This window comes from Pongo abelii, chromosome 2 (assembly GCF_028885655.2).
Source record: "Pongo abelii isolate AG06213 chromosome 2, NHGRI_mPonAbe1-v2.0_pri, whole genome shotgun sequence".
NCBI lineage: Eukaryota > Metazoa > Chordata > Mammalia > Primates > Hominidae > Pongo > Pongo abelii.
The window spans coordinates 139,027,843-139,048,832 of record NC_085928.1 but is presented as its reverse complement, the minus strand read 5'-3'; the positions used below and the strand labels follow the sequence as shown (position 1 = coordinate 139,048,832).

The window sequence follows — 20,990 nt, the reverse complement described above, 5'->3', positions numbered from 1 at the left end:
CAAGTGATTCTCCTGCCTCAGCCTCCTGAGTAACTGGGATTACAGGCACACACCACTACCAACTGGCTAATTTTTGTATTTTAGTAGAGACGGGGTGTCACCATGTTGGCCAGGCTGGTCCTGAACTCCTGACCTCAAATGATCCACCCGCCTCGGCCTCCCAAAGTGCTGGGATTACAGGCGTGAGACCCCGTGCCCAGCCTTGTTTTTCTATTTCTAATAAATAAGGGAATACTTTACATGATTAGTGTGTAGTAAAGAATCTGACCTCTCCCAAAGAGAGGTCTGTCCTTTGCCCTTGGCTTCAGAGAGGTAATCTAAGATATACCTGATAAAAGAGTCTCTATTTAGAGTGGGAGCTTTGGGTCACCAGGTATCATGTATTTGGAGACTGAAATCAACCACATGGACAACCAATCAAGCCATGTAATGGAGCCCCAATAAAAACCAAAAATGAAGCTCAGGTGAGCATTCCTTGGTGGAAATACTTCATTCATACTGTCACACACTGATGCCAGGGAAGAAGAGTAATGTGTCCTGACTCCGTGAGGAGGGGACAAGGGAAACTTTGCCTTTAGAATACTCCTGCACTCTACCCTATGTGTCTCTTCCTTTGGCTGATCTCAGTTTGTATCTTGTCCCTATATTAAACCACAACCGTGAGTACAAAGCTTTTAATGAATTTTGTGAGACTTTCTGGTGAATTATCAAACCTGAAAGTGGTTTTGAAAGCCCTCTAAACTTATAGTTGGTCATAAGTAAAGGGTGGCCTTGTGTGGAGACTCTGGACCCTAATCTTGTAGTTGGCCCCAACGTAATGCAGCTTTAATTAACATTTTCTTTTCTGGGATCACTGGTAATAGAAATCAGAGGAAGAAAAAAGTTAACACTTAATTTTAATCAAAGTACCTAGATTTTTTCACAAGAAGGTAGAACACAGACAAGGAACAGATTCTCCCTCAGAGCCTCCATAAGGAACCAACCTTGCTGACACCTTGATTTAGAACTTCCATACTCTAAAACTCTGAGAAGTTAAATTTCTATTAGCCCTCCAGTTTGTGGTAATTCTCTAGGAAACTAAAAAAAAAAAAAAAAAAAAAAAAACCACACAACTGGGGGCCAGATGTTACTAAAAGGCTGTAAGTCTGGCCACTTATTTTGATGAACAAATAGTCACCAGAGTTTACAAATGTAACTGACTGTCAATAAAGTCAGTTTTAAAAATTGCACCAGAATGGACTTGAACCAGTAATCAGAAACAAAGTTGCCTCATTTATCTAGATCAAGGGTCTTTTAAGATATTATTTCACTCTGCTGAAACAGAGGTACAGGAATTGAGGTTTTTGCAACATCTTCTTGTGATCCTTACACTTTCAGTATTTATTAGCTTGTTTCAGGCAGTGTTTCACATGGTCCGTAGGTTAAGAGCCTACTTAGCCCTACAGTTCTGTCATGTATTCTTTGTCCAACCAGGCTATCACCTACTTTTCTTAGCTTTTTGTAGCTGATCTAAACTGTATCCCTCTAGCAGATCCTTATGCTACATCTTCTAATTTACTGTTTTAAAGAACCAATGAGTTCTTCAAAATGTGTGTTTTGAAGAATCAGTGACTTTGTCAGAACTCTCCCTGAAGTAAGAATAAATATGCTGAGTGGGCTGGGCATGGTGGCTCATGCCTGTAATTCCAGCACTTTGGGAGACCAAGGCAGGAGGGTCACTTGAGGTCAAGAGTTAGACACCAGCCTGGGTAACAGCAAGACCTCATCTCTACAAAATAAAAAAAATTAGCCTGTAGTTCTAGCTATTCAGGAGGCTTAGGTGGGAGGATCACTTGAGCCCAGGAGTTCAAGGTTGCAGTGAGCTGTGATTGTGCCACTATACTACAGCCTGGGAGACAGAGACCCTGTTTAAAAAAATAATAATAAAATAAATAAATAAACAAGGGAGTACACTACTTATGTTTAAAGGATGGCTTGTAAAAAGCTACAGGTATTCTAAGCTATCTCAATTCAGGAATCAAATATACCCAATAAAGCAGCATCCCCTTTTAACCAAACAGAATTATATAGTAAGGAATACTTACACTTGGTGGGCAAAAAACCTCTTGTTTTCCTGCCTAGCTCTTGCCAATATTCTGTAATGCAAACTGCTACAGTCATTTTAAGAGAGTATCAGACTAGGCAAAGAAGACTAACAATAACCCAGCTATCTAATAATACAAGTGTGTCTGATCTGCTGATTCCCATAAGTGAAATGGAACTACAGGGCCTGGAACGTGATATAGAAGAAAAACTGGCAATAAAACACTTTTGAAGTGTATTTTACCTCTTAACATGCTTTGACTATTTACATGCCTTGATCATAAAAATCAGTGCATTAGATATTATGTAAACGACTATAAATATCCAATTAAAACATGAAAACATTGTATAAAATACAATGTATTTCTTAAACCTGAAATAACTTGTCAATAATGTAATAGTAAGTATAAAAGGGCTCCATAATTTTATACTGTTTAATTAATATACCTACATCAACTCCAAGATCTAGAAGGTACTTGACTACGCTGATCATTCCACTAGAGGCTGCTGCATGAAGAGGTGTATAAGACTTTTTATCCTTGCATGTCACTTCAGCTCCATGCGACACAAGCAATTTCACTACTTCAATGTGACCTAAAAATATGTTTTTGAAGAAAAAAATAGGGATGAGCATATAAAAACTATTAAATATAATCCCAAATATCTTTAAGCAAATTTAAAAAATGCAAAATAGTTGATGCATGACAAGTCATCAATGAATCATGTTAACTTGAGAGAGGATAGAAGGAAAATTTTAAGACTTCAGGGGTGGGCATAATGGCTCATGCCTATAATCTCAGCACTTTGGGAGGCTGAAGTGGGAGGATCACTTGAGCCCAGGAATTTGAGACCAGCCTAGGCAACACAGTGAGACCTTGTCTCCACCAAAAATAAAAAAAAATTAGCTGGGTATGGTGGCATGCACCTGTAGTCTCAGTTACTTGGGAGGCTGAGATAGAAGAATGACTTGAGCCTGGGAGGTTAAGGCTGCAGTGAGCTGTGATCATGCCACTGCACTCCAGGGTAGGCAATGGAGCAAGGCCTTATCTCGAAACAAAACAAGACAAAAAAATAGAATTCAGGATAATTTTGGTAAGTGTTGGCAGAGATAATTAGTAATTAAAAAGAATCTTGGCCCGATGTATACACTAGTTCCATATCTGCAGATTCAACCAACTGAAGATTGAAAATATTTGAAAACATGAAAACAGTAAAAAAAAAAAAATTAAAAATGCAGTACAACAACTATTTACATTGTATTAGGTATTATAAGTAATCTAGAGATGAATTAAAGAACAGGTTATATGTACATACTATGGCATTTTATATAAGGAACTTGAGTATCTTCTGATTTTGGTATCCAAAGGAGTCTAAAACTAATACCCTAAGGATAACAAGGGACAACTATAATTCTTTTGATTATTTTATTCAGTGATAACCCTGCAATCTATCATCTTCCTTTTGCCTAGATCTTGTTTTTGGTCTAAGGTTACTTTAATACATTCATAAATTCTAAAGTTAGCTTTTCATTTCTAATGCTGGCATACCATATTGTATGTACTTTGCTTTATTGTGCTTTGCAAATATTGCATCTTGTTTCTTAAAAATTGAAAGTTTGTGGCAACCCCGTGTCAAGCAAGTCTATTGGCATCATTTTTTCCATAAGCATGTGTTCATTTCATGTGTCTGTGTCATGTTTTGGTTATTCTTGCCAATATTTCAAACTTTTTCAATATTATTTTATCGTTTTGGTGATCTGTGATCACTGATCTTTGACATTCCTACTGTAATTGTTTTGGGGCATCACAAACTGCACTCATATAAAGTGGTGAACTGATCAGGCACGGTGGCTCACGCCTGTAATCCCAACACTTTGTGAGGCTGAGGCAGGCAGATCACCTGAGGTCAGGAGTCGAGACCAGCCTGGCCAAAATAGTGAAACCCTGTCTCTACTAAAAATACAATAATTAGCTGGGCATGCTGGCACACACCTGTAGTTCCAGCTACTCGGGAAGCTGAGGCCTGAAAATCACTTGATCCCTGGAAGTGGAGGTTGCAGTGAGCCAAAACTACGTCACTGCACTCCAGCCTGGATGACAGTGAGACTCTGTCTCCAAAAAAGTGGTTAACTTAATAAATGTTGTGTATTCCAACTACTCCATTCCCCCATCTATCTCCTCTTCAGACCTTCCTCTTCACTCAGACACAACAGTATTAAAATTAGGCCAAATAATAACCCTACAGCAGCCCCTAAGTGTTCAAGTGAAAGACAGTTGCACACCTCTCACTTTAAATCAAAAGCTAGAAATGACTAAGCTTAGTGAGAAAGGCATGTTGAAAGGTGAGATAGGCTGAAAGCCTGGCCTCCTATGACAAAGTTACCAAGTAGTGAATGCAAAAGAAAAATTCTTCAAGAAAATTAAATGTGCTACCAGTGAATGGACTAATGATAAGAAAGATAAGTAGCCTTACTGATGATACAGAGAAAGTACTAGTGGTCTGGATAGACGACCAAAACAGCTACAAAATTCGCTTATGCCAAAGCCTAATCGAGAGCAAGGCCTAACTTTCTTCAATTCTATGAAGGCTGAGAAAGGTGAGGAAGCTATAGAAGAAAAGTTTGATCGAGCAAAGGCTGATTCATGAGGTTTAATGAAAAAATGTCCCTGTAACAAAAAAGTGCAATGTGAAGCAGCAAGTGCTGATGTATTAATAGAAGCTGTAAAAAGTTCTCTAAAAGATCTAAGATTATTAATGAAGGTGGCTACATTAAACAACAGATTTTCAATGTAGATGAAACGGCCTTCCATTGGAAGATGCCATCAAGGACTTTCGTTGCTAGAGAGAAATCTATGCCTGCCACCAAAACTTCAAAGGACAGGCTGATTCTCTTGTTAGAGGCTAACGCAGCTAGTGACTTTAAGTCAATGCTCATTTACCATTCTGAAAATTCTACAGCCCACATGAATTATGCTAAATCCACTTTGCCTATGCTCTAAAATGGAACAAAGCCTGGATGACAACACATCTGTTTATAACATGGTTTACTGAATATTTTAAGCCCACTGTTGAGACATACTGCTCAGAAAAAAGAAGATTCCTTTCAAAATATTACTGCTTATTCACAATGTACTTGGCCACCCAAGAGCTCTTACAGACAAGATTACTGTTGTTTTCGTGCCTGCTAACACAACAGTCACTCTGTTGTCCTTGAATCAAGAGTAATTTCAACTTTCAAAGTCTTATTATTTAAGAAATAACATTTGACATGGATATAGCTGCCATAAATAGTGATTCCTCAAAGTAAATTGAAAACCTTCTGGAAAGGATTCATCATTCTAGATGTCATTAAGAACATTCCTGGCCAGCTGCGGTGGCTCATGCTTGTAATCCCAGCACTTTGGGAGGCCAATCACCTGAGGTCAGCAGTTCGAGACCAGCCTGGCCAACATGGTGAAACCCTGTCTCTGCTAAAAATACAAAAATTAGCCAGGCGTGGTGGTGGGCGCCTGTAATCCCAGCTACTTGGGAGGCTGAGGCAGGAGAATCACTTGAACACAGGAGGCAGAGGCTGCAGTGAGCCAAGATCACACCATTGCACTCCAGCCTGGGCAACAAAGCGAAACTCGGTCAAAAAAAAGAAAGAAAAAAAGAACATTTCTGATTCATGGGAGGAGGTCAAAGTATTAATATTAACAGGAGTTTGGAAGAAGTTGATTCCAACCCTCATGGATGACTGAGGGATTCAAGACTTCAGCAAAGGAAATAACTGCAGATGTGGTAGAAATAGCAAGAGAACTAGAATAAGAAGTGGAGTCTGAAGATGTGCCTGAATTGCTATAATCTCATGATAAAATGTGAAGAGATGAGGGGTTGCTTCTTATGGATGAGTAAACACAGTGGTTTTGTGAGATGGAATCTACTCCCGAAGATACTGTGAATGTTGTTGAAATGACAACAACGCTTTTAGAGAAATGACTCCAATTTTGAAGGAAATTCTACTGTGGGTAAAATGCTATCAAACAGCTTCACATGCTACAGAGAAATCTTTTGTGAAGGGAAGAGTCCATCGATGCAGCACATCTTTGTCTCATTTCAAGGAATTGCCACAGCCATTCAAACCTTCAGCAACCATTCACATTGAGGCAAAACTCTCCATTATCAGAGATTATGACTTGCTAAAGGCTCATATGATAGTTAGCATTTTTTTAGCAATAACATATTTTTTAATTAAGACAAGAACACTGAAAATAAGAAAGAAAAAACAAAGACATGTACATTGTTTTAGATGTATTGCTATTGCACACTTAATAGACTATAGTACAGCATAAACATATTTTGTAATTAATTAATTATTTTTAGAAACAGGGTCTTGCTCTGTCACCCTGGCTGAAGTACAGTGGTGTGATCACATCTCACTGTAACCTCAAACTCCTGGATTCAGGTGATCCTCCCACCTCAGCCTTCTGAGTAGCTAGGACTACAGATGCATGCCACCACACTGGGCTAATTTTTAAATTTTTTTGTAGAGACAGGGTCTTGCTCTGTTGCCCAGGCTGATCTTGAACTCCTGGCCTGAAGCAGTCCTCACACCTTGGGCTCCCAAGATGTTAGGATTACAGGTGTGAGCCACTGCAGGGAGACTAAACGTATCTTTTATACGCACTGGGAAACAAAAAATTTTTGTGATTTGCCTACTGCTATATTTACTTTGTTGTGGTAGTTTAGCACCAAACCCACAATCTCTGTGATCTCTGCCTTACTGGAATCGTTTCAATCCAGGGGATTCTTGGGCTTGTTTCTTCAGAATGTTAGCTCTTTAGAACATGCAGCCAAAAAACTCTTTTTCCTTATAATTTCCACCAGATCTTAACCAACTTAGTTTACTCACCATTGTAACCATGAGGAAAGGGTTGGTTATACTGTGTGATGGTTAACAATCAACTCCCAGATCTCAGTGGCTTAAACAATCAATGTCTTTATTTCTCTCTCAACCATAACAGGTTGGCAAGAGGGCTCTGCTCAGTTACTCAAGGACCCAGGCTCATGTAACTGACTTCATCTTGAATGTGGCTGGTCACTGTGCCAGAAAGGGAAACAGACTGCAGTTTCCCATCAGTAATTAAATGCTCCAGCCCAGACTGATGTTGCTTTCATTCATTAGCCAGAACTAGTCCTAGGCCCCACCCAACCACATAAAAAGGCCAGGAAGGGGGCCATGTATCTGGAAGGTGAGAGGACCACTATTCTCCTTTCATAACTTGTCACTTTTTGTCAGATTAGATTATACAGTGTTTTCTCCTTCTCCCACAATCCTTCCCACCTCTGTGTCTTTGTTCATGAAACACCTTCTTTACGCGGAACGTTCTGCTTGGATGTCTCCTCCCAATCACTGCTATTATACTAATCCTTGAAGAAACATGTCAGATCCAACCTTTCCTGACCAACCCAATCAACTCTCTTCCCTAGAAGCCCTATAAGCCTTGTGATGTTTCTTAAACGGAATCATTAATTACTAACTCTTTAATTACTTTTTGTGCATGAATCCCCAAATATATACTTTCAGAAGGCTGTTCTACTTCTTGATATGTTCCACAAGGCCAAGAGCAGCATAGAAAACAAGCATCCAATATATATTAGTTACATTGAAGAAATTGCTCGTGATGTCATTTTAAAAATCCCTTCATAGAGAATGAGTCTATAAAAAGTTAATAAATGAGGCTTTCAAACAGAGGCACCCCTCCCTCAAAAAAATTAAGCCAAGATACTGCAAGATGCATAAAGAATCAGGCAGATTCAGTTGTTTATACATAAATTATCAATTAAAGTAGATATTTACAGCCTCTTTCCCCCCATTTTAATATGAAAAAGAAATATCTACTATTATGTTTCTAGAAAAGAAATAATGCAACGAGGTGTTAAGGTAATTTTTAAAAATCAATTAAAAAATGTTTGAGACAGGGTTTTGGCTCTGTCACCTTGGCTGGAATGTAGTGGTGTGATCACAGCTCACTGCAGCCTCGACCTCCTGGGCTCAAGTGAGGTGTGGGCCACCACACCCAGCTAATATTAAATTTTTTTTTTTTTGTAGAAAGAGGGTCTCGCTATGTTGCCCAGGCTGGTCTTCAACTGCTGGGCTCAAGGATCTTCCCACCTCAGCCTCCCAAGGTGTTGGGATTACAGGCATAAGCGACCATGCCCAGCCCAAGGTAAAAAATATTTATTCAGTACCTTCTGTGTCAAAGTCATCACAATAAGGTAATTTGAAGCTAAACTTGGCTGAATATTTCTAAAAGTACTGAAAACAACAGGAAAGATGTATGTGTGTGTAAAGGGACCTTGACAAAGGTTGATGGCAGGAGCAAGCACAAGGTGGGAAGAAAATGATCAATTCATTTGGAGATGAGGTGGGGCACTAGGGAACAATGACAAATAATTCAATAGCATAAGTATAAGAGGTGGGGCCTAAAAGGAAATTAATGGAGCCTCAACCAGGAAATGGAAGGCCAGGGCTAATAAGGAAAACTGGGATAAATAAATTACAAGACTACACATAATCCCCAATGTCTCTTACACTAACACTGATGAATTCTCTGAATATAACCTAGAGGTGACAATGCTTGTACTTTAGGTTTGTCTGTAAGAGAGGTGACCAGTCAATAGCTTCTTACTTTCACATATTTAACTCTTTAATCCTGTATACCTAGAATGGCTGAACAGTTTTAGAAGCTATATATCGATATTCATCTTATTCTGTGCTTCAGGGAAGGAAGAGACAGAAAAAGGATAATTATAAATCTCTGCCTGGTTATGCTCATAAATTAAATGGGCAGTGCTATATGGTACTATGGTTTAAATGTGTCCTCTGAAGTTCATATGTTGGAAGTGTAATCCCCAAGGCAACAGTGTTAAGAGGTGGGAACTTAAAGAGGTGATTAGGCAATAAGGGCTCTGTCTTCATGAACATATCAATGCTATCTTGGGAGTGAGCTCCTTAAAAAAGATGAGTTTGACTCCCCACAATGTGGTGCCTCAACAGGGCCTTCACTAGATGCTAGTGCCTTGATCTTGGACTTCCCAGCCTACAGAACTGTAAGGAAATAAAATTTCTGTTCTTTATAAATTACCCAGTCTATGACATTTAATTTTAGTAGCACAAAATAGACTAAAACTTGTGGTGAGGTCCAAGAAACACAAAATATCTTTTTCAAACTCAACTGAGATGCCTAAAAAGTGACACTTAGTGGGTGAGAAACAACAAAGCCATTCTGGCCCCCTTGAAATACACACATTCAACTATTCTGGGAGCTCAACTACAGGCAACCTGCAAAATCCCCCTGGCCTTCAGTTGTATGAAAACAGTTGTTTAGTCAAGCTTAATTCTTAGTAGGTAAAAGCCCTGATGCACTCTGCTTACCATGTAAGCCTTTTAACGTAAGATGTACAGTTTTACATCACGTAACCTAGTTGTTCCTGTCTCGAAGAGTAAGCCACACCAGAATATTCAGAAAGACCAAGATGAAAAACTACAGGCTGTGAGAAAGGGACCTTAGGATGCAATACGGAACTTACTTCTGGCTATTACCTTCAATTAACACAAGAAAATGGCCCAGTACATAACTAGCGGCACATATCTTTGGTGTAAACCACCATGCACCAAGCTTTCAGCTTTAAAAATAGGGACATTTGCAGAAGTTCAAGACCAGCCTGGTCAACATGGTGAAACCTCATCTCTACTAAATATACAAAAATTAGCTGGGCATGGTGGCAGGCGCCTGCAGTCCCAGCTACTCAGGAGGCGCAGGCAGGAGAATCGCTTGAACCTGGGAGGCGGAGGTTGCAGTGAGCCGAGATCACGCCATTGCACTCCAGCCTGGACAACAAGGGTGAAACTGTCTCAAAAAAAAAAAAAAGGGGGGGGGGGTAGGGAGGGGACATTTGAAAAGGATGTTACATTTTTTTTAAAAACATCTTCCTTTACACTCACACTAAAGGTCAGAGCTGCAATGCAATACGGATTCTCGGGCTTCTGCCCAGTGCATGGCTACATGGTCTCTACAGTTTCCTAGTCATGCAAGTGTGATGGGAGAAAGGCTGTACCTTAGCTGCGCTCAGTTCTCAGTGCCACTCCCGGAGAGAGCAGGACCCTGTTTAGGGTGATGATCCCATAGTGGGTAGAAACTCTGAAGTACAGAGGAACTCTGGATGTTGCCCGCTTAGAAAGGAAAGAGAGTTTGCCCCAACGGAGGTCAAAAGCATCACTCCACAGTCTGAAAGGGGAGGGGGAGAATGCACAGTCTTCTAACACCCAGGGAATTAAATTAGATTCACTGCAGAACACAGTTGGGATGTGTTCACTGAAAGCAGAGGCATACATACACAGGGTGGCAGAACTGCTGCTGGCCAAGGTGAAGGGGCCAGAGCTGTATGTGGAGAGGTGGAAGATGCTTCATGAGCTAAATCCCAATCCCAGGGGAGCTGGTAAGACCACAGTCAACTCAGTGTTCATGACAGACATACTTAACCTTATCTTCTATTTGGTCAGAGCAGGACAAGCAAAAGTGTGTTGTGAGGTATGGGGGAGAACATATGGTATTGGTCCCTGCAGTCGCGGCAGTCAACAGATCCTTCGGCAAAGGGACACCAACTACTAGTACCTCATACTATGCCACAGTTAACAACCCTAGATCAAGTTCGGCATATACTTCATTCTGAAACAAACGTTTCCTCTCATGCCTTTGACAGAAGAGAGGCACTGGATTCTCAATGAAGCCAGGAAAATTCTGTTGAAAACGTCTGGAGGCACGTTTTTTCCCATTTGAGGGGAAGAAAGTTAATTTTACAAACAAGCCCAAATCCTTGTAACAGATATGTGGAAAGTATTAGAAGAAAAAGGAGATGGCTGCTTTAAGACATCTCCAGACCAGGCATAGTGGCTCACACCTGTAATCCCAGCACTTTGGGAGGCAGAGGCAGGCCGATCACCTGAGGTCAGGAGTTCGAGACCAGCCTGGACAACATGGTGAAACCGTGTCTCTACTAAAAATACAAAAAAGTTAGCCAGGTGTGGTGGCAGGTGCCTGTAATCCCAGCTATTTGGGAGGCTGAGGCACGAGAATCGCTTGAACCTGGGAGGTAGATCTGAGTGAGCTGAGATTGTGCCACTGCACTCCAGCCTGGGTGACAGAGCAAGACTCTATCTCAAACAAAAAGAAAAACAAAAACACATCTCCAGCGTTACATGTTTGCTAATTACAGATTACTTCAGCTTCTTGCTCACCATGGACCTCTGAAATACTCTTACGAACTACTGAAGAACCTTTTCGAAGGAGAAATACTGTCATATGGGGATAAGCAAGAGTGGGAAATCAGCATGCTCACTTTGGTTGTGTTGAGCTGATCTGGGATTGCCTCTGGGGCTTATTGAAAAGGGAACGAAAAATGACATATCACTGTCTATTCCCAACTTCATCATTTATCTGCTTAATTCTGACTATGCTTTTCTTTTCTGTGGACATACTGTTAGAAATACTGAAGGCACTTTAATGTTTTCTTTAAATATCATTTCTTAAAATTAATCATGCTTTATGTGACTATTCTTCAGTGATAATATTTCGTCTATTCAATTGATGACATTTCTCAAAATGTAGTAATTTTCTGATACAAAGGAGAGAGATAAGGTAAGGTCTCTGATGCATGAATGCTGTTGCTTTTGTAAAAACTCAGTGTTGACACCTTATTTTAAATGGTTTATTGGTAATGAGAATGGGTTTTGTACATCACGATCTTCAATTTAGTATACCTACGTAGAATTTTTTTTTCAGAGTAACTATACTGGAATTGAATAAAGATTTTCAAAATTTTTCTTAAAAAAGAAAAAGGATTCTACTGCTTTCGGTTGTTTTCATTATAGTCATAGGATTTCCCTGAGCCTTGTGGGTATCTATAACTGGTTTGATATATACAGACATGTTATGTATAGACTTATTTATCTAGAAAGAGTGTATTATAACTGGTTTGTATCTATTTTACATATTATACAATTGACCCTGGAATAACAAAGGTTTGAACTGTGTGGATACACTTATATATGGATTTTTTTCTACCACATGTGGTTCAAAAATACAGTATTCAGGGGATGTGAAACACTCATACACGGAGAGCCAACTTTTTGTACACATGGGTTCCCCATGGCCGACTATGGGACTTCCGTATGCAAGGATTTGGGTATAAGCAGGTGGTCCTGGAACCAATCCTCCACATATATGAGGGATGGACTATATAGTTCTTGAGTTAATATTCCTCCATTGAATCTTCCCATTAATCTTTTATTTTTAAATGAGAGTCAAGAAAAGACAAAACCAAGAACAGAAAGTAATGAGGATAAGCTATGGCTCTAAGATAAGTGGTTAGCTAGATGTCTTTGTAATCAGGTAATGTGACTGGTAAATCAGGGAATGATACAAGTATTACACAGAAAACATGTCAGTTCATACGTGCTTTTTCCTACCCAGGAGTTAAAACAGCAGAAGCACAGGATTATAACCTCTGGCAGGAAGAAAAAAAGCCCTGCGCTCTATGGCTACAAAGTGAGTTCTTTCAGCTGTTTTAAGAACCTTGAAAAATGAATGTCTACAACCATGGCTTCTTACCAGAGGCACAATCCCAGCCTTATAGGACTTTAAGGATTTATGGCAAGGTGTACTTTCTCTATACTTAGAGATCTACTTTCCTCTGCAGTTTTAGCATCCAGAAGAGAGCATTTCTATTCTGCTGTTTTTGTGCATTTAAAAATATCCTGTAATAGGCTGATTTGCCTCCCCCGCTCTGCAAGAACCAATTAATGTTTCTGTTAGTGCTGTGGTCACACAGTTGCATAGGTTTTGGGTGGTCTACTCCAGGCCTATTATTCCCATGAGCTCTATTAGTTTTAGAGTACAATTTTGCAGACTTTAAGATTTTTTAAGAACATATATATTATGTTACAGCAAAAAAGTCTGTATTCCAAGCCCCAGCTTCTTTCTATAAATTTACTATTATAGAAATCAAACATGATAATACATATTTAAACCACTGGTTGGCCCAAAATAATAGGCTTCTTATTGCATCTGTTACTTGTACCTTAATATTCTCATACAAACAAAAATGGGTATGAGAATGGGCTTTAGTAAACATCAATCCTAAATTATGTATTCCAGGCCTGTGTCTGGGACGTCTCTTTCTTTAAAGGTAAATGGAATTAATTTCAAACAGCTTTTAGATGAACTGGACCCAGTGTACTCCAAACCTCCCCCATTACCAGGGTTGTTCTACCTGGGCATCAAACTCAGATACTGTGTAGCTTTTCAGTACCCTTAAAGACAAATGTTATACAAACAGCAAGAACTTAAAATGTACAACTTTTCTAAATATATAATATCAAAAACTAAATTTAAAAAGTACATACCCATATATGCTGCCCAATGGATAGCACGCCTATCTTTCTTGTCAAAAGCATTAATATTGGCACCTCTAGACAAGAGTAGTTTGACCATCTGGAATAGAAGTAAACAGAGTGTCATCAAAATTGTGAAGCACAATTGTCTATGAATGTACATTTGTGACAGTTACTTATCTCAGTTTTTCTGGCACTAAATTTCTGCAGTTGCTGAACAGAAAGAGCTAGACTGAATACTGAAGGTCATTTAACATAACAGGACAAAACATGAAAAAAAGGTTAACTGTGGCTGCTACTGAAGTCAGGCATCAGTACCTTTTTAGGATGCCACTTTGTGCCTTGGTATTTTATGAACTAAGTACAAATCTGGAAGGTCTAAGGCTGAAATATTTAATAAGAGGTTTTGTTCCTGTTCGTAGTCCAAAATGTTAAAAGTGCATTCTCATTCTAGAAATGTCTTAAACTTAATTCAAACACAAACATAGTGCCTACAATATAATTATACCTGAAGGTCACTGCATAGTCTGCTTACCTCACAATGTACCAAAAATAATAATTGCAACTAACCATATTTACAATAATTTCTCCACTGGAAGGCTACTGCAGATTTCAAATAGGGATACATCTGTAACCTTAACTGCAGTGGAGGCAAGGATTCTTTATACTGGAAAATCAGAGAATTACAGTAGTCTCCCCTTATCTGCAGTTTCACTTTCTGCATTCAATTACCTGCCGTCAACCAAAGTCTGAAAACAGGTGACTACACTACAGTTAGAGTGGGACATTTTGAGAGACAGACTACCTTCATGTAACTTGTATTACAATTGTTCCATTTTATTATTATTATCTCTTACTGTGCCTTAATTATAAATTAAATTTTATCATCGGTATGTATAGGAAAAAAACACAGTATCTATAGGGTTTGGTACTGTCCAATGTTTCAGGCATCCATAGGGGGTCCAGGAACATATCCTCTGTAGATAAGTGGGAACTACTTTGAAAAAGACATGGCAGCCACTAGCTCCCAGCCACAGAATCTTGGGAATGTTACTTTACCTATGAGTTCCTATCCCTGCAACAAAAATGAAAGACTAGACAAGCTGGCTTCAAAGGTTCTTCTGTTACCTTTTCTAAATCTTTGGTGTACACATAAACCCCAATCTTTGCTATGACACCTAGCACAGACAACTTTTGTTGTGTAAGATAACTAAATAGCAATTTTCTTAAATTGTTTTGATGGTTCTGTCACTAAAGTATTATCGTGACTAAATGTTAATAAACTACTAAAAAGCATGTTTTCTAAATTCTGCCTTCCTTTGCTATTTACTTCTGGAAGAACAATAACATATTTCTGTCTTCACATATTTTTCCTCCCACAATAATAGAACATACTTTTCCTGTTGTTAGAGTTGGTAGTGTTCTCCTTGGTCACCCCAGGTTGACTATGCACAAGTAGTATCTACTACATAGATTTCTAAATTTGAGAAAGTTATAAAAGGAGGCAAAATTAGACAAAAATGAGAAAGATAAATAGTTCTGTATGCCTTTACTATGCAAAAATGCAAGTTCTTTAATAACTGAGGGGTGGACAGGAGAGAAAAATCACGGTCTAATTGAATGCCACCTACCTCACCATGTCCACTGAAAGCTGCATGATGTAATGCAGTCCTCCCTGCTCGATCAGATACATTTACATTACTCAGCAGAGGTACCAAAGCTTCAGCACACTTTACAGCTTTATTAGCAGCAGCTATATGTAAAGGGGTTTGCCAATTTTTGTCTCGAGCATTAACATCTGCAGAATGCTTCAAAAGTACCTGAACTGCTTCCTAAAACATATGAAGATAAAAGTTATAAAAGACGAATGAGTTAAGAGTTTGAGAAATTATTTCTATATATAGTGTGCATGTGTGTGTATAAATATGTATCTACATATGAAGAAAATAAAAAAGCTCTCATAGAACTCACTATAAACAAGTAGGAATTTACCCAAGGAAACAAAATATTTTGAATGTAAAGGTGATATTCAGAGTACTCAGAGCCATATAAGATGCATCAAGATCAAACATTCCCTTTCCCTACCCTACCATTAAATGCATAAACATTCTTATCAAAATGTGCAAGAAGAAATACTGACAACTATTATTCAAAAACATTCATTTCTTATATCTTATTTTTCTAGGTAACAAGATACAATTTATACTTTGAATAAATAGTTTTTTGGTTTTGTTTTAAGAGACAGGATCTTGCTCTGTTGCCCAGGCTGGAGTGCAGTAGAGCAATCATAGCTCACCGTAACTTCAAATTCCTTGGCTTAAGTGATCCTCCCACCTTTGCTTCCTGAGTAGCTAGGACTACAGGTGCATGCCACCACCCCTGGCTAATTTTTTAATTTTTTTGTAGAGACAAGGTCTTGCTACGTTGCCCAGGCTGGTCTCAAACTCCTGGCCTCAAGTGATCCTCCTTCCTTGGCCTCCCGAAGTGTTGGGGTAACAAATGTGAGCCAGTCATAGAGCCATACCTGGCTCTATGAACAATTTTAACTAATAGATTTTTTACATTGCATATATAAAAATTAAAAACATACTATTTCTCAATGTATTATACATGCTATATTTTACAAAATGAAAAATCACTAAGATCGATTTCATTTAAAAAAAAAAAAAAGACACAACATATACAAGGTTGTTTTTGCAGTGCTGCTTAGAGAGAAAGTTAAGGCAATTTAAGAGTCTACTGTCCAAGGGATTTATCTCCCAGAAGCGCATGGAAAACATCACAACACTACCTCTATAAATTGGACTCATGGCAGGATTCCAAGGAATTCAGTATGCCATCAACATTAAGCAATATAATCAGAACTAAACTCAGCAAAATTTTTCTCGTTTCAGTGATAATCCTAATTTTTGGTAAATTATTACGGAACCTGCCGCCGATAATTCAAAGTGAGTCCTTTTCTATTTTCCCTAAGTGTCGGCTGGTCTGAGAAATAAAGGGAAAGAGTACAAAAGAGAGAAATTTTAAAGCTGGGTGTCCGGGGGAGACATCACATGCCCAAGCTGCAAAACCAGCAAGTTTTTATTAGTGATTTTCAAAAGGGGAGGGAGTGTACGAATAGGGTGTGGGTCACAGAGACCACATGCTTCACAAGGTAATAAAATATTACAAGGCAAATGGAGGCAGGGCGAGATCACAGGACCGGGTGAAATTAAATTGCTAATGAAGTTTTGGGCACACATTGTCATTGATAACATCTTATCAGGAGACAGCGTTTGTGAGCAGACAACTGGTCTGACCAAAATTTATGAGGTGGGAATTTCCTCGTCCTAATAGGCCTGGGAGCGCTATGGGAGACTGGGGCTTATCTCATCCCTCATCGAAACAGTAAAAGACAGACGTTCCCAGAGCGGTCATTTTAGAGACCTCCCCCTAGGAAAGCATTCTCTTTCTCAGGGATGTTCCTTGCTGAGAAAAAGAATTCAGCGATATTTCTCCTATTTGCTTTTGAAAGAAGAGAAATGTGGCTCTGTTCCGCCTAGCTCTCAGGCAGCCTGACCTAATGGTTATCTCCCTTGTTCCCTGAACATCGCTGTTATCCTGTTCTTTTTTCAAGGTGCCCAGATTTCATATTGTTTAAACAATTTGTGCAGTTAACACAATCATCATAGGGTCCTGAGGTGACGTACATCCTCAACTTACAAAGATGATGGGATTAAGAGATTAAAGTAAAGACAGGCATAGGAAATCACAAGAATATTGATTGGGGAAGTGATGTGTCCATGAAATCTTCACAATTTATGTTCAGAGACTGCAGTAAAGACAGGCGTAAGAAATCATAAAAGTATTAATTTGAGGAACTAATAAATGTCCATGAAATCTTCACAGTTTATGTTGTTCTGTCATGGCTTCAGCCAGTTCCTCCGTTTAGGGTCTCTGACTTCCCCCAACAGTAAATGAATGCCAAACTACATATGAAAATGAAAACGACCAAAACCAAAAGAGAATCTGGGTTCTCATGTCAATTCTACTATTTACAAGGCATACTATTCAAGTCCTATAAAACTAACCCTAAATGTTCTTATCTGTAAAGGAGATGGGGGTGGGGGAAATAACATCTGCCTACCACTCTTTTCAAGTATGCTATAAAGCACAATAAACTAATGTACACGAAAAGTGTTAGAAAGTGAAAATAGCTATAAATATACAGAGCATCAAGGAAGACTGAACAAAATACTATTAGCCATGAATCACCCATACCATTTTAGGCCTCTGAAATAAGAAGTAATCAGAACAGTTTGAAACATGGGAAATAGCACCAGTGCTTAATAGGGATGGCAAAAGACTGAAGAAATGCCCAGTTATCTATCAAATTGCTAAGGAAGTCAGCCAGCTAATCAAAGATATATGGAGGCCTATCACTCCACAATTCCACAACAGTGACTTATCCAAAAGATTTAAAAAATCCATCCAAGAATGCTCATAGCAGTTTTATTCCTAATCACCAAAAACCAGAAATGCAAATGTTCATCAACAGAAAAATGGATAAACAAACAGTATATCTGTACTATTACTCAGCAATGAAAATGAACCAATAATGCATGAAACATGGATAAATCTCAAAAACGTTGAACAAGAGAAGTCGTGACAGAAGAATACATATTGTATGATTCCATTTTTATAAAGTTCTAGAATAGGGAAATTATGCTAAGAGAAATCAGAACAGTGGTTGCCTCTGGGGACAGGGAAGACTGACTGAAAAGGGACATGAGGGAACTTGCTGGGGTAATAGAAATCTTCTATATCTTAACTGGGATAAAGGTTACACGGGTGTATACATTTGGCAAAACTTAAGAGTGTACACTAAAAAATTCATGCATTTTAATTGTAAGTTATATTTCAATTTAAAAAGGAATATGGAAAGAATACATATATGAATACTCACAAAATTATGGAAAACAAGGTATAAACACTATCAAGATTCCTGATCCTCACCTCTGAGAACAGTACATTGTGACTTGGGGGATCTAAAACTAACACTACATTGGGAAATGTTAGTAGGTATGTTAGTGGATATAATAAATAATTTAAAATAAAATGAACAATTTGTAATTGGATAAACTGGGCAAACACAGAATACTAGAGATGTCAGCTTTGCCTTATTCACTCCCATTTTTGAATTCACAATACAAACATTAAAGCTTCTGGAAAGTTTGGGAAATACTTACGTTCCATTAGTAAAAACAGGAAAATCAATTCTACTTTTTTGTTTCACTAAAAAGCAAGAACAAATCTGGTTCACAGAAGGTAAGCGTAGGTAAGTGGGCACCTAAATAAGGCAATAAACATAGCAATTAAGACACTAGAGTATCAAGACAGACCAAGGTGTGAACCCTGAGTCCATTATTTCCTACTCAGAGTAATACATGTCAGATCACAGGCCTGGTGCAGTGGCTCACTTCTGTAATCCCAGCACTTTGGGAGGCCGAGGCAGGCGGATCACGAGGTCAGGAGATCAAGACCATCCTGGCTAACACGGTGAAACCCCGTCTCTACTAAATATACAAAAATTAGCTGGGTGGGGTGGCAGGCGCCTGTAGTCTCAGCTACCCAGGAGGCTGAGGCAGGAGAATGGCGTGAACCTGGGAGGCGGAGCTTGCAGTGAGCTGAGATCACACCATTGTACTCCAGCTTGGGCCACAGAGCGAGACTCCGTCTCAAAAAACAACAACAACAACAACAAAAAACAACAAAAAAAAACATGTCAGATCACAATAGCAGTGATCTTTGAAAATTCAGAGAAAACTGAAGAAAATCCCTAAAGGCTGGAGACATTAAAAAAGAAGAGGTGAATTTCTAGAACTACAAATCAGAGTCTGATGTCATACCCTAGGAAAATTCTACATCATATTATCAGTGTATCATCATAAGCACACAGAAAATAATGTGGGGATAACCAAGGGCACAGATGATTTTATTAACAAAAAACATTATTATGGTAATCTAAATTCTAAATTTTCAGTTATTAGAGGGAATGTGTAAGAAATGCTGCTGGTGTGTCTTGATTTTTTTTAAAAGCTAAGTAAACATTCCATGACATTAATTCAAATGAGATTATGAAATATGGGATAATGACTGAAGGTTAAACAACTGTACTCAGAGAGTATTTATTATTACCATGGGGTCAGTATAGAAGAGGCTCCACAGTACCAGTTTTCCCCTTTGGTTCCATCTTTTTTTTTTTTTTTTTAGCAATTCTTACCATTGATTTGAAGGAAAGCACAGGAAAAACAAGGGCTTAACATATTTGCAAATAAACACAAAGCTTGGAGAGACCACACAATATCACATGTGATAATGGAATTTAAACTCAGTTATCTTGACATACCTAAAATGTAATTCCTGATTAGGTTAAAATATAAGTCGTATGCTCTCCAGTAGTACAGTGTGGCTTTTTAACACACACACACGCACACCAAAAACAAAAACCCAACTCCTAATACTTGGATATCCATTTATTCAGAAAAATATGCAGTACTTACACAGAGCTGAACTATATGCTACTCTTAAAGAATGACAGTCATAAATCATAGTAGTAGAGACAGACTGAGACAGCCAGCTAGCAGGAGGTGGTGTGGAAACTATGTCACTGAAGGAGAGTTGGGGAGTCTGAGAATATTTAACCTGAAGCAGTCTTTCTTAACCTAGGTTCAGTGAGATAATTAAGCACTAAGGTAGTACTGTATGTGCTAAGTTAAGTTCTCTCCTATGCATCTATCACTGTGCTAGCTATCCTGTCCTTAGGAGAATTTAGAACAGTCACTCCAATCAGCCTGCACAGGATTTAGTTCTCCCATAGTATCTCAAAAATATAAACCAAAAGCCACCTACAGTGAAAAACCCATCTCTCTGTGGCCATAGCTATATTTTCTGTTAAATGTAATAAGTATAGCTACTTTTGCTCTCAGGACTTAATGAAAATAAGTGGTGTTAAGTGATACTCTTGACACTAATGACTAGGTTTTCTAGCAGTTTTACTACTTAGGAGACCTTCTTTTCAAAAGAAAAATGATACTCAGTGTTTACAGAAGTTATATCTTTTTGGAATGGCCACATTTTACAGCTGTTTCTCATAATCCTGCAAAAGAGTATCAATACTACATAGCCTTGTAATTTATAGTTATCTTTTTCTTTTTTTTTAGATGGAGTTTCACTTTTGTCACCCAGGCTGGAGCGCAATGGCACAATCTTGGCTCATTGCCATGTCTGCCTCCCAGGTTCAAGTGATCCTCCTCAGCCTCCAGAGTAGCTGGAACTACAGGCAGGCACCACCAAACCTGGCTTTTTTTTTTTTTTGTACTTTTCATAGAGATGGGGTTTCACCATGTTGGCCAGGCTGGTCTCAAACTCCTGACCTCAAGTGATCCGCCCACCTCAGCCTCCCAAACTGCTGGCATTCCAGGCGTGAGCCACC

At 38.8% G+C, this 20,990-nt stretch overlaps 1 protein-coding gene across 20 annotated transcripts in view; it reads right to left on the bottom strand.

The window, feature by feature from the left end:
* Positions 1 to 20,990, bottom strand: part of ANKRD28 (ankyrin repeat domain 28) — a 197,917-nt gene that overhangs the window by 54,666 nt on the left and 122,261 nt on the right. For 15 of the 20 annotated variants that reach the window (XM_063722569.1, XM_063722572.1, XM_054552558.2 and 12 more), the window contains 3 exons: positions 15,148 to 15,348; positions 13,529 to 13,616; positions 2,534 to 2,676 (listed from right to left, as the gene is read on the bottom strand). In XM_063722569.1, coding sequence (XP_063578639.1) covers positions 2,534 to 2,676; positions 13,529 to 13,616; positions 15,148 to 15,348 — 432 coding nt within the window. Of the gene's footprint in view, positions 1 to 2,533; positions 2,677 to 13,528; positions 13,617 to 15,147; positions 15,349 to 20,990 lie in introns of those variants that run through there. The other 5 variants (XM_054552556.2, XM_063722574.1, XM_063722575.1 and 2 more) reach the window with 2 other exon arrangements.